General features: G+C 32.4%; 2 protein-coding genes across 2 annotated transcripts; both read right to left on the bottom strand.

Annotated features, from left to right (window-relative positions):
* Nucleotides 1-667: 667 nt before the first annotated feature.
* Nucleotides 668-6490, bottom strand: LOC101262033 (probable GABA transporter 2). Its single transcript, XM_004245485.5, has 7 exons — nt 6231-6490; nt 5842-6072; nt 3641-3738; nt 2089-2275; nt 1727-1857; nt 1333-1569; nt 668-1239 (listed from the first exon to the last, which is right to left on the bottom strand). Exons 1-7 carry the CDS (start codon nt 6319-6321, stop codon nt 850-852), a joined length of 1365 nt encoding a protein of 454 aa, XP_004245533.1. The 5' UTR covers nt 6322-6490; the 3' UTR covers nt 668-849.
* A 3430-nt stretch (nt 6491-9920) lies between these two features.
* LOC101262334 (high mobility group B protein 6-like) lies at nt 9921-13276 on the bottom strand. Its single transcript, XM_004245486.5, has 8 exons — nt 12477-13276; nt 11794-11916; nt 11434-11708; nt 11239-11347; nt 11091-11156; nt 10823-10993; nt 10542-10721; nt 9921-10250 (listed from the first exon to the last, which is right to left on the bottom strand). Exons 1-8 carry the CDS (start codon nt 12927-12929, stop codon nt 10128-10130), a joined length of 1500 nt encoding a protein of 499 aa, XP_004245534.1. The 5' UTR covers nt 12930-13276; the 3' UTR covers nt 9921-10127.
* Between the last annotated feature and the right edge of the window lie 6 nt (nt 13277-13282).

Below are 13282 nucleotides of genomic sequence, written 5' to 3'. Positions count from 1 at the left end.
ATTATTTTTATTCAACATATGTATAATTATTTTTTTCACGGTCTTCAAATATTTTAGGGGTTGCAATTGTTATTTTTGAAAATGATAAATTTGGGGGAGATTTCTACAATGGCAAGAACATTGATGCTTCAAATCCTTGGAATTAATATTAATAGAGTATTTAACTCTGTTGTTCTTTTAATTTGATAACTAACCAATTTGAGTATGAAGTTAATGAAATTTGACTTAGATATCCTATTAGAGTAAAATGATATAAAATATATTTGATGTTCTTTTCCATCTTATATAAGATCAATCAAAAAAAGATTTGAATGATTGATTTACAGTGACTCATTACTATAGTTAACAACAATTAATAAGAAATTAAACTCTAAAAAATCAACTTTAACAAATCTAGTCACAAATCACAATTAATGAACAACTCCTTTAGTGTCTCAATATATATGACATCGTTTAACTTTAATCAAAGTATTAATGACACTTCCATTATCTTTGTATGATCTAATGTCACATAAATAATGCACCAGCATACATACTTAGTAATTAAAGAAGGATTAATGATCACATTTTGTTAATATCCTTCTTCTCAATTTTGACAGAAAATTCCAGCTGATGAAATGTATTAAGCAAACAGGTATATATCATGTTGATAGAGAGACCAGAAAACTACTTGTTGAAATACATATATTCACGCAATTCGATAGATATACAACTTCTATACATATAAACAACAACTACGCTTCAATCCCAAGCTAGTTGGGGTCGGGTTGTAGGGAACCTCACTATCAACAACTTTCATACATATGGCTTAAGCACAATAGTATACATTTGTCATCTAAAACAAAGAGGCTAATCAACAACGTCGCTACTAAAAAGCTTGAATTTATTGGCATCTAGAACCAATTTTCTTATAGAAGAAAAGGATCCAAGAAGACCAGCACAAGAGAATATAACCATTATAGAAGTATTTACCCAAAAGGTAATAGATGATTTCTTTGGTTTGAAAGTTATGTTGTAAAGTAGCATTGGGAGAATGAAATCGAGAGGTATAAAGCCAACGGCTCCTACAACACCGTTAATGTCACCAAAGAATGGCAACATAGCTGCAAAGAACCCGCAAAGGCTCATGTACAACGTTCTGAGGATTATACGGGGGATTAGGTTTCTAAGAGAGAACACAGCCTTGTTTGCATCAGCCGAGTTCTTTTCCATGATTTCGTAAGCAACTTGAGAATATACCTGTGTCATATTTTTGAATAGTTACCACCATGTACACGACAACATGCTGCCGAAAGAAAATTTATTTTGTGTACTAGCTAATGCATGACTTACCAAACCAATGGCGAAGAGCTGAAGAAGAATAAAGACAATCGCAAGACCTAATACCCATGTCGGTGCCAAGGAAGGTCCTTCATCTGGCATTAAGCTCTTTAAAATGTTTGAATTGGATTTGTTTCCAAAAACCCAATATCCGGAAACAGATGCAGCGTAGAAAGTAACCAAGATTACAGAGTAGCACAACATAAGGCCTTTCAACATCTTTCCTGTTGCTGGTGGCGCGAGAGTTGCCTGCATTAGTTGACTACAAATTAACTTACGTCTCTATGGCGTCGCAACCTATTGACTGTCCATACATACATCAATTTGACATATTTCGCGACATCTATCATGGACTAACGAAGACCATGAAATTGGGAAAATCAATATGCATGAAACAATTATTTACCTGTATTTCTGGTAGTATTCCATTCCCAAAAATAGCTGCAATAATGGAGATAGACGTGAAAGCGCTAAATAACCGTGATAGGTGTGAGGTTTCTAAGGAGTAATCCCTCAGAGGTGCATTTTTTGAAGTACCTGAATAATGCAGAAAATATTCAGTTAAACTGGACCTATATAGTAAAGTTACATGCTAATAATAAGAAATATTGGCTCCACTAATACTTTTACTTGCTTCAGGCCAGGTTTGCATATATACTAATGTTCTTAGAATATTGATTTCTGAACTCTCATTTTCTACCTGAACAATGGTCACATTCTCCGAGGACATGAAAAAGAACGTGAACCACAAAGAACATAAGCACTTACCAGCACGAATACAAGCACCAACAACTAGGAAAGTGTAGCCCAAGCTCAGAAACAACGATGCTAAGTTGATGTGCCTCAGGGAGTGGAAGGACGGAAATTGAGAGAGACATATCATTATTACTGTAACCATTGCAATGAAGTGATACAATTTCAGTGGCCCATGTGGTGAAAGTTCGGAGTACATGATCTTGTACAAGCAAACAAGAAACAACAAACTGTTCAATAACTTGAAAAAAATGTAAAGATAGCAACAGTTCGTAATAACTTTCAACTGTGCTGTCATCCTATATATTTTTTAGTATTTAGGACCTTGAAGCATATCACAAACTGAATGACCTTTGTATTGATTTGAGGCTTTTGATAACAAAATATCCATCAATTTATCGGTGAGTACCAAAATCACTAAAAGATCTAACAGGTCAAACTCAAAGCAGGCAAAATTACAAACAAAAAGACACGTGCCTCCAGTTCTATCCAATTTGTACTTTCACAATCCCAGTACAGCTCATTTTTCATTTTGGGATATCCTGAATGTTTCTCATACTTAATTTACAAACAAGGTATTCTACACAACTCTAACTTCTTTATTGCAAACAAAACCTGTTAACAAACTAGAGTTAAATCATGATATGATGATTCAAATTTTCACTAACTTTTTAACTATTCCTTTAGTATTTTATTCAACTTCTACCATTATAATGCAAAAAGTCAATTAAGCTTATTGAACTTTCTTTGCAACTTAACATTGTTATCCATTACCAAAAAAATTACTCCCTCTGTTTTGTTTGTCAAGTTTTGACTTGGCACAAAATTTAAAATCTTGAGGTCTTAAACTAAACTAAAGATATGTAGAATGTATCAAAATATCCTTTCATCTCGACTAAAAAGAGTAAGACAAAAAAGTTGAAATGGATGGAGTTTCATATTGTAGGAGTATAATCATTTATCAGAGAAACTACATGACCGTTTGGCAGTTTGGTTCGGTACATGCAACAGGAAAGGACAGGCGATCTTAAGATACATCTTAATGGCTTATTCTGCACAGAAACAAGAAAGGTTGTGCATAACCTTAACATTTTGATCCCAATGATAAAACTGATGCCACGTTCACAATTAGTTAATTGTATTAGCCTATTAGGGATACCAACTTCTTTTCTTTCAGAGGTTTAAAGAGACAAAACGTTATTCTTTCAACGGTATTATGTCATACTTAACAATTAACATTTAGAAACTAATGATCTATATGGATGATGACATGTACTAAGTCCAAGTAATCAGCTAATACATATTATAATATTGTAACAACTGTGCTACTCTGCCAGTGGATTTTCATGGAACTTCCAAATTCTCACTGTTTTTGTCGTAAAGCATACATATTAGTTGAGTCAGATTCTCAAAGATGAAAAAGATAAGTGGATAACTGAAAGGATAAGTTCCTGACAAATATATATGAATCTTGGAAATGAAAACTTGTTGAAGTGAGAAGTTTATTGAACAATTAACATGAATGAAGAACTGGAAACTGAAAATTGGCTGTTCCAGAAGCAAGTACCTGAACGCATTCTCCGGCAAGCAAAATTGCTCCTATGCTAATGCCAGTGTTAACTGCTGTCTGAATGAATATCACAAAATAAAACATCCAGCCAGAACCTACATCGGTGCAACACACAATCCTTTAGTTTTAAAAGAAGCTTTCTGTAAAATGCAAGTTTGAGATAGAGTTGTTACATGTAAGGCATCATTCATATATCTTACCGTTCAATGACTAATAGATTATACGATGTAACCAATATATGTGGGAAGTAAATGAAAATATTAGCAGTAAGCAGAACTGCTAAAACCGGCCTAAATTGGATAAGAAGATGTTGAATAATATTATAACTATTTATGTAATGTCCATCTAGCATTGTAGATTGACTTCTTCATATGAGATTCAGAATGTTTAAATTCTTACGAGGCAGTGTTGTCAAAGGCTTATTTAAGACACGCTTAAGCCCTGAAGCTCAGGATATGTGCTTCCCATCAATTAGGGTGATTTTAAGTGTAGGCAAGGCACTAAGTGGTGCACCTCATTGTACATAAGTTCTATCTTGAATAGAGTTGCATTAAAAATAAAAAATGATTGGCAAAAGAAATATAATTATTGAAAAGGAAATCAACGAAGTTGTTACTTTTTTCTTGCATTATATATTTTTTATTTTGTTCTTCATTGTGCTTTTTACTTGACTCGAGGGTCTATCTGAAACAACCACTCTATCTTTGAGGTAGGGGTAAGGTTTGCGTAGACACTGGCTATGCTGTGCGCCTCTTTTCACTAAAGCACCACATTTTAACTCCACTTTGTTGCTTAAAGCCCTGATATACCTAAAACCCTTCTTAACGCTTTTTGTCTTCGATGACACTGCTACGAGTTAAAGAACTTTAAGCCATTCATTCCATCCATTATTTTTTTAGCCTCCTCCAACAAACACCAATTATCTAAATTCACTATGTTCAAAGGTACAAAAAACACTAACTATATATTTTTTTCTTTTAAACCTAGGAGACATCTAACAAAATCATTGAAATCTGGTGGCTACCGTCAAAATAATCATGCCAAATATCCTTTTCAAAAGTCAAATCAACATTGCACTCACATTGAAGGTCCACTAGAAGCATAAAGGCCACCAACAACACTAAAGCAAATCTATGTTTTTTTAGTGGAATCAATTTGTCTTAACACATGCCAGAATAACTTTTACCTCTAAAAGTCTTTTTAAGTATTTTTAAAATGCAAAAGGTTGTAACTTTAAATGAAAGACTAACTAAATCATCTTTGGATCTAAGTCAAAAAGTAGTAAATACAATTATCTAAAGGGCAAGAAATCCCCTTTCTTTAGATCAGCATCACAACGCACAAAAATAAGTGCTATAGTGACCACAACAAACTTAAATAATGCTACATCATTGCATTGATTCAGTAGTTTAGACTTCTATTATTAAAACAACAAAACACCTTTACTTTTTCCTTTTTTCCTCAGTGCAAGTCCAATTACATCTTCTCAAACTATTAAGGAAAATATTGACAAGTCAAAAACTAACAACAATCATTGCTACCACACCTTAATTACAAACTAGTTCAAGTCGGCATATGATCCATCACCATCCATTTCACTCTATTTGTGCTCATTCCATTCTAATACTTACTAATCTATAGTTCTCTAGCACTAAACATCTAACTTAACTAAAAAGAACCATGAGGTCTCAAGTTAAAATCTCAGCGTAGTCAAACACACTAGGTGATTTCTTTCGGAACTTGTGCTGGTGCGAGTTAGCACGTATCTCATATAATTAGTCGAGGTACTAACCCCAACATAAAGATTATCGAAAAGGAAAAAGGCTCTCAAATTCAAATCTCAAGCAAAGTCAAATACACTACGTGATTTTCTTCCGAAACTTATGCAGGTGGGAATTAGAACGTATCTCATATAATTAGTCGAGGTACTAACCTCAACACCATGATTGTCAAAATGAAAAAAGCCTCTCAAGTTCAAATCACAAGCAAAGTCGAAAACACTAAGTGATTTCTTCCGAAACTTGTACTAGAGGGAGTTAGCACATATCTCGTATAATCAGTCCAGGTACTAACCCAACACCATAATTATCAAAAGAAAAAAGTCTACTAGTAAAACTAGAAAACAACAATAAGCATATCACCATGACATCACACACAAACAATTCTTCATGGATTGTGGGGTGGGAGAAGGTTTCTACCTAAAACATCAGCAGCAAGTTCTCTGAATCTGATATGCCGGCGACCAGACTTCTCACAGTGATCAAGAACCAAAGACATGAGATAATATGAGTAAAAGGTAACCAAACCCATCACCGTTAAACAAATAAACCCCAATGCCCATCCTAAACCTCTGAAAGCATACGGCAATGTCAGCACCGTTGGTCCTACTATCGCCGTCGTCAAATGAAATCCAGCATGCCACCATTCCCCTGTTCCCAAATATTAAAAAAAAAAAAAAACCATTTTAACACCACAATTCTAAACAAAAATCTGCAACAAAATCAGCTATAAAACTATAAAAAAGATGAAATCTTTAGCTATTCAACGGTAAAAAGTGACACTTTTAGCTTAAAAAAAAGGTAATAACCTTTTGATTCAAGAACAAAAGCAGCACCAGCATCGTCTTCACGGCGATTTTCAGGAAAAGGGTCATTACGAATAGGCTCTGGAACCACCATTAACGATTTTTTTTTTGTATAACTATGCTGAACTCATATGTGATTTGCGTTCTTTGTTGTATACAAGAAAGAAATTGAAATTACAGAAGATAACAAAACAATTCACTCATTTATAGGAGTTGATGAAGGCACAATGCCCAATTTTAGATTTATATAGAACTCTATTTTCGACTATTAAAAATCGGGTTGATATATCATGATAATTGTCATATTTTTTCGTTTTAGAATTAAATGATAATAATTTTGATTAATATTATATTTTTCGATTAATATGCAAAAAGTTTGATTTATAGTATTTTTTTTTATAATTTTTTAAATTTTTTAAATTTTTTTATTTAAAATATCAAATTAATATAATCTAATTTAACTTTAAAAATAAGTCAAATTACTTTTTAAAAGAGGCACCGTGACAATTAAATATGAACAAATAAAATATTATTTATTAATTTTTCATGTTAAATCATGTTAGATGTATTTATTTTATTTAATATGTCATACAACAATCTAGTATAGTTCTAAATTCTAAAAATGGAATATAGTGTTAGGACCGGAAAATAAGCAGGTGTAAACGCGGAAGCTAGCAAAGCAAACCTCGAAAGACCACGAGTAAGAAGACAACGAGAAATATACCAAAAGACACAAAGATTTAACGTGGTTCGGTCAATCGACCTACGTCTATAAAGAAGATGAGCAATCCACTATAAACATGAGAGTACAGAATACAGAAGGAAACAACCTCAACCAATTCACTCGGAATACATGAGAGGTTTACAAATTCTCCCTCTAACCAAAACTCTCAAAGCCCTTAAAACTACATTGTGAATGCTAATTAAGTTAGAAGGAACATGCCTTTATTTATAGAGTCCTAAACCTTTTTCTACCAAAAAAGAATAGTCAATTCAAAACCTTTTCCTAAAAGGAAAACCTATTTAGGGTAAGAAATCAGGGCAAATAAAATCCAACATATAGAGAAGAACATAACATACCTAAATATGTATTTTTTAAGGGAGGTAAAAGAATGTTTTTTAAATAATTTAATATGTTTTGTATAAGATTTTTTAATTATTTTTTTACATTTGCCTTACTTTAAGTATCTTAATTCTGACGGATTATGAAATTTAAAGAATTATAGAAGACCATTGAATGTTATGGTGTTAAATTAAAAAGGGCAACTTTCACATATAGCAAACAAAAAATTTATATTTGTATGCTATAGCAAACTTTACATAATTGCGCTCCATAGCAAACATAAAAACTGTATAATTCGTTATACATATACAAGTGTATAATTCGCTGGCCTAAATTGTATAATTCACTGGTCTATTTCGCTGCAATTGTATAATTTGTTATCCTATTTCAATGCAATTGTATAATGCACAATTGTATAATTCACTACCTATTTCGCTGCAATATTAAGTGTATAGCAAGAAAATATATGTTTTTCTCTCGCTTTATACAAAAACAGAAACACAATATATACACTTCTGTTGTATAAAGCTAGAGAAAATTGTATTTCGCTGCAATTGTATAATTCGCAATTGTATAATTCGTTCACCTTTTTCTCAGCAATATTTGAAGTAAAATGTTTGTAAATTGTATAATTAAGTGTATAACACGAAGATATATATTTTTGCATGTGTATATACAATTTTCTCTCGCTTTATACAAAACAGAAATAGAATTATACACTTCTGTGTATAAAGCGAGAGAGGCGAGCGAGATTTCTGGGAGAGAGACGCTGGCAAATTTTAGCTAATGTTTGCTATGGAGCACAATTAAATCAAACCCTAACTATTCCATTTATTTTAAGTTATTAGTTTGCTATTATATACAATTTTTCCAATTAAAGGGCAAATGGGTAACTCTTTTTGGTGTAAGAATTAAGATGTTGAAATAGAAAAAAATATTAAATATAGAAAAAGACATTATTTTTTAGAATTAATCAAGGAGAAAGTATTTAAATTGGAACAATAGAGTAATTTTATTAGATATTCAAAATATACAAAATAAACAATTTTTAAACAGAATGAGTTATAATTTTTATTTTAATTCAATTTATAGGTTTTTGGCATATTTTATGATGAAGAATTTAATTTTAAGATTCGTTGAAATATTTATTTATGTGCTTTCCATTTTGTGTTTGTTATTAAGGACCCCATTGGATTGAATTTTCAAAAAGCAAATGCATATATAGTAGTTTTAAAACCAACTTTTCACATATAAAAGAAAATAGGAGAGTTTTTTTAGAAAACTTACAATCACGATAAATTAATTTATAAGTATTTTTTTTGGTTAGAAGTAACGAAAATGGGTTTATCTGAATTCATTATTGGTGATCTTGCGTATAAAAATTAAGTCATTTATTTGATAGTTAGCTAACATATAGCATTTTTTTACGTATAAAATTTAATAACCTAAATTCCATATTTATTTTACAATTTAGAAATTTATATAACTTGTGAGGATATCTCTATATTAGTTCATGTGGTATAAAAAATCAAATAACTAAATTTGATATAAAAATATTTAAATTTTTTTATGACTAATTTTTATATAGTAATTAAAAAAATAAAAAAAGAATTTTAACTGAAAATAAAAAGAGATTCGAAGTTAGGAAAATGTCATTTTCACTCCATAAAAAGTTTTCAATTCATTAAAACAATTTGCTAAAGTTAAACAACTTTGGCCTTTATGGTTTTATCACTTCTGTGAACAATTTTGATAGGACTCCTAACCAATGTCTGTATGATCATGGATAATATTTATATATTTTAATAACTAAATAGTAAATTGATTTGATTATTCGTCTAAATATTTTTAAAAAATTATAATTTTTTAACTTCACATTCTTTACACGAACTATCAAACCGACTCTTTATTAACAACAAGTAAATAGGTGATAGAGTTAATTTCTTATTTTTAATTAATTTCTTAAGTTTTAATTGTGAATTTGATAAAGAATTATTAATAAAATAGAAATTCTTTATTTTTTTATTAATAACGAATTATTAATCAAGTGAGATAAAACTCATGAAAATGGCAAACAATATGAAGTGATATTTTTGTCCATATATTAGAAGAACATAAAAACACGTAAAATTGTGTCCTTTACGTAACACTTTTTTTCCAACTACTAAAAATTAATGATCCCAAAGTGATGTCAATTCTACCAAAATCTTGCACGCTTTGTTTCTCATTTTACGTCTATTATTTCCTCCGTTCACTATTACGTGATTCGTTTTGAAGTATATTATTTTTACCTCATATTTCAGCCACGTCGATAGTAAGTAAAAATTTCAACTATCTAGTGATGTGTTGAGTCTAGAAAAATTTCATAAACCAAGTTTTTTTATACCTTACACATTAATTAAGGCACTCAACTACCACCTCAATTGTCGAAAATAATTTATTGGTATGTCCATTATTGAATAATTAAAAAATTCCCTAACGTTTTCACATGAATGCTCAATTCTATCGACAACAAGATATTTTTGGATTGAGCAATAATATTAGTCCATTTATGTTTAAACAAATAAAAGAAATTGCTTCTTCATGACTATGTTCATTAGTTAAAATGTTAAAACAAATAAAAAGAAAACTTGATAATAATTGAACGAATTGATTTATAATGTTTCAATCCAAGTTTGAACATTAACTTCGCCAATATGACTAAATCCAAAGTCATCTATTGCAAGTCAAATGAAACAAACTAAAAACATGAAATATGACTATTTAAAGCTTTCAACTCTAACTAGCAAGCATTTTCTATGTTCAACATAATCAGTTGAACAGCAGCACCTATATTTCTAATTGTTGTTCTTCTTTTCAGCAGCTGCAGTTTTGTTGTATTCTTCCATTTCCTTTTTGTAGACCTCCATCGCTTCAGCTGCTTCGTTATTCCACACTTGTTTCTCTTCTTCACTCAATTCCTACACATAAAAAAACAATAAACGGACATCAAAGGACAATCTGATGCACTAAACATCCTGCAATCATGCTGGGCAAGGGGAAAGGGTGTGCATCAATGCTCGGTCTATAGTTAAAGGTAACAACTTTACAGTTGCTTCAGGACTCGTCCCCCCACACACTGAAGTCACACGGAACACACAACACAACAATTTGTACAGTGTAATACCGCTAAAGTGGGGTCTGGAGAGGGTAAAAACGTAGGCAGACCTTAACCACTACCTTGATAAAGTTGTGTCAAAAAGGAATTGTACCTTCCATTTCAGTGAAATGAGAGCATTAATGGTAGAATTGTTAATCCCAGGACGCTCTTCTACTAGTTTCTTTCTTTCCTCTCTACTGAAACGGAAGAATGATGAAGCAGGCTTCTTTGGTTTGTTAGGATACACATTGTCATCCTTTTGTTTCTTCTTTTGGCGATTTTCTTTCGTTTTCTGCCAGAACTCACACCACAACAAACCAATCAATAAGCTTAAACTCAACTTCTGTAAAAGCCTAATCAGAAATTGTATCAAGAATGACTAGACAAACAAACCTTGATCAAATTTTCTGTTTTTTCTTTCTTTTTGAGCAATTGAAGTGCTTCTTGCTTCTTGAGTTTCATCAATTCTTCCTCTTCCTTCATGTGTTCAGCAGCTTCTTCGTCTTTCTTCTTCTTATAAACTTCCATTTCTTGCAAATATTTCTCCTTGTTCTTCATTGCCATCTGCATATATCGAACGAAAACATGTCTATAAGCTTCTAAAATAAGAAACATCCAGACAAAAGGGGTTTCAGTTCTCCAAGATTTCAGTAAAAATCACCTCCTCATAAGGTGCTTTTTGTTGCTCTGTCATGTTCTTCCACTCTTCACCAGTAACCTTTGCCACCTATAATTGAAAGTACTAATTAGAAATTTAACAAAATTATAAGAAAATATTGCAAACAACAAAACTCGTCATGAATCTTTACCTCCTTCACATTGTTGTTGTTCTCAGCAAGTAGAGCAGCTCGACGCTCATTTGTGAACAGGAAAAATGCTGATAAAGGCTGTTTTGGTTTCAAAGGGTCCTTCTCTTTCCTATATAACATGAATTAACGAGGCGAATATTAGATTTAAAGTTCACAAGCACCAAATAAATATGACTAAGAGAAAGTGAATTCTACTTTTTCTTCTTGTTTTCATTCACTATTGCTTCTTGCTGATACTGAATGTATTGTTCAAGTAACTCCATAGCTGTCTTTTGTTTCTGCTCGTCATCCAAGAGTCTCATCGCTTCATGTTCGCGCTTCTCCATTCCGACTATCTTCAAGTATACTTCTTTCTCAGCTTGGTATTTTTCCTCATAAGGCTTTTTCTCTTCAGCACTTATTGTTTTCCACTTAGCACCCAATAAATTAGCCATCTCTTTGAACTCAGCATTTGGATTAGCCTTTTTCACCTGAAATAACGGATTGTCGTTATGAAACCAGTAATATTAAAAGAAACATTTCAATTGAGATTGATGAACCCTTCTTCACATTTACCTCATTCCATTGGTCTTTGCTCCACAATAGATATGGCGGAACCGGCCTTTTCTTCGAAGGATCTGCCTTTTTCTTCTCTTTCTTTTCCTCTTTGTCTCTCAGCGATTGCACAATAGGGAAGTTCTAATGAAACATGTAAATAAATTAAAAATGTCAGCTTTGAAACAAACTAGTTGCAAACGACAACATAACCATGGACCAGCGTAATCCCACTTGCGGGGACTAAAGAGGGTAAAATGTAGGCAACTCGTAGGAAGAACAAACAAACAAGAACGAATGAAATATACCAAATCAATGGCGTCTCAATTCCAAATGGTAAAAATGTCAGCTTTGATACAAATAATGCTTCAATAGGATCAAATCAAACATGGGCAGATCTAGAGAGCGGGAACGAGTTCTGCAGAATCCAGTAGATTTAGAGGAAACTCAACTTCATAGATTGATAAACAACTTATCTAGAACTCAATAGCTTTGATTTCTTTTTCAATCTACTTTGATATGACTCTCCTTCCACAAGGTAACTACACTCACGAGACCCTACTAGTGGAATCACACATGGTATGTAGTTGTTGTAATTAATCAAGGTAACTACACTCACGAGATTTTTTTAGAATTCAAAAATCTATAAACTTCAAATTCTATATTCACATATGATATCTAGAGACAAGATTCAACAAGCATACCAATGTTGGTTTGAACTCTTTCATTTTCTGCAGCTTTTTGAGTTCCGTCTGAAGCTTCTCATGCTCTTTACCTCGCGCCTCGAGCTCTTCCTCTTTCTGCTTCAGCATTTCCTCTCTAGCCTTCAACATTTCCTCAGTCTGCTCCTTCTCAAGTGTCATCTTCTGAAGCTTTTCTTGCATTTCCAGCAACTCTTTCTCAAAAGAACTCTGCTCCATCTGCTGCTTCGCCGCCTTTGAGGCCCCTCTCTTGTTTGATTTCTTCTGCGATTGTGGATCAACATTCTCTTTAACAGAATCATCCACAGGCAACACCACAGAAGGGGACTGAGCTACAGTTCCAGCCAGTATATTGGCTTCGTTCAACGACTGTTTTTTCTGCTTCAGCACCTTCCTAGACTTCCCCTTCTTCGCCGGGACGTCGGAGGGAAGAGTCATTTCAACAACACTAGCCATGGATTAGGGGGCTTGAAGAAAATGAGGCTAAACCCTAGAAAAGTAGAATCTTTTTAATGGTTTTTGTTAAGTGACAGAATGGGGCTTTATATAGGATAATGGAAACCCAACGGCTAGTTTTTTCAAATTCAAAAGTGCACTTTAGTTTCCAAGATTCATAAAGTAAATTTAATAAACTTTACCGTTAGCTGAATTGGATTTGATTTGCTAATATCCTTCTAAGCACTCTAAAAAAATAGGGGGGAAAATCTTAAAAGCTCCATTCCATAGAAAACTTAAATCTAGCTTCATTCAATTGCAAAATATTTGAAGACCAGATTCTGGTCAACTTCATGGTCAAACAAAATATTTGA

The sequence above is a fragment of the Solanum lycopersicum genome, chromosome 8 (assembly GCF_036512215.1).
Source record: "Solanum lycopersicum chromosome 8, SLM_r2.1".
In the NCBI taxonomy this organism is placed as follows: domain Eukaryota; kingdom Viridiplantae; phylum Streptophyta; class Magnoliopsida; order Solanales; family Solanaceae; genus Solanum; species Solanum lycopersicum.
Note: the sequence above shows the minus strand (reverse complement) of the source record. Positions and strands in the feature narration are given on the sequence as shown.

What these genes read in the sequence shown, in the direction of transcription:
- LOC101262033 (XM_004245485.5), bottom strand. Translation starts at nt 6,321, where the DNA reads ATGGTGGTTCCAGAGCCTATTCGTAATGACCCTTTTCCTGAAAATCGC. An exon ending in TTGCCGGAGAATGCGTTCAG is followed by an intron (nt 2,276 to 3,640) that starts GTACTTGCTTCT and finishes TGCTTGTACAAG; the next exon opens with ATCATGTACTCCGAACTTTC. An exon ending in TGGTGCTTGTATTCGTGCTG is followed by an intron (nt 1,858 to 2,088) that starts GTAAGTGCTTAT and finishes TGCATTATTCAG; the next exon opens with GTACTTCAAAAAATGCACCT.
- LOC101262334 (XM_004245486.5), bottom strand. Translation starts at nt 12,929, where the DNA reads ATGGCTAGTGTTGTTGAAATGACTCTTCCCTCCGACGTCCCGGCGAAG. An exon ending in AATGAAAACAAGAAGAAAAA is followed by an intron (nt 11,348 to 11,433) that starts GTAGAATTCACT and finishes CATGTTATATAG; the next exon opens with GAAAGAGAAGGACCCTTTGA. An exon ending in TCATTTCACTGAAATGGAAG is followed by an intron (nt 10,251 to 10,541) that starts GTACAATTCCTT and finishes TTTTATGTGTAG; the next exon opens with GAATTGAGTGAAGAAGAGAA.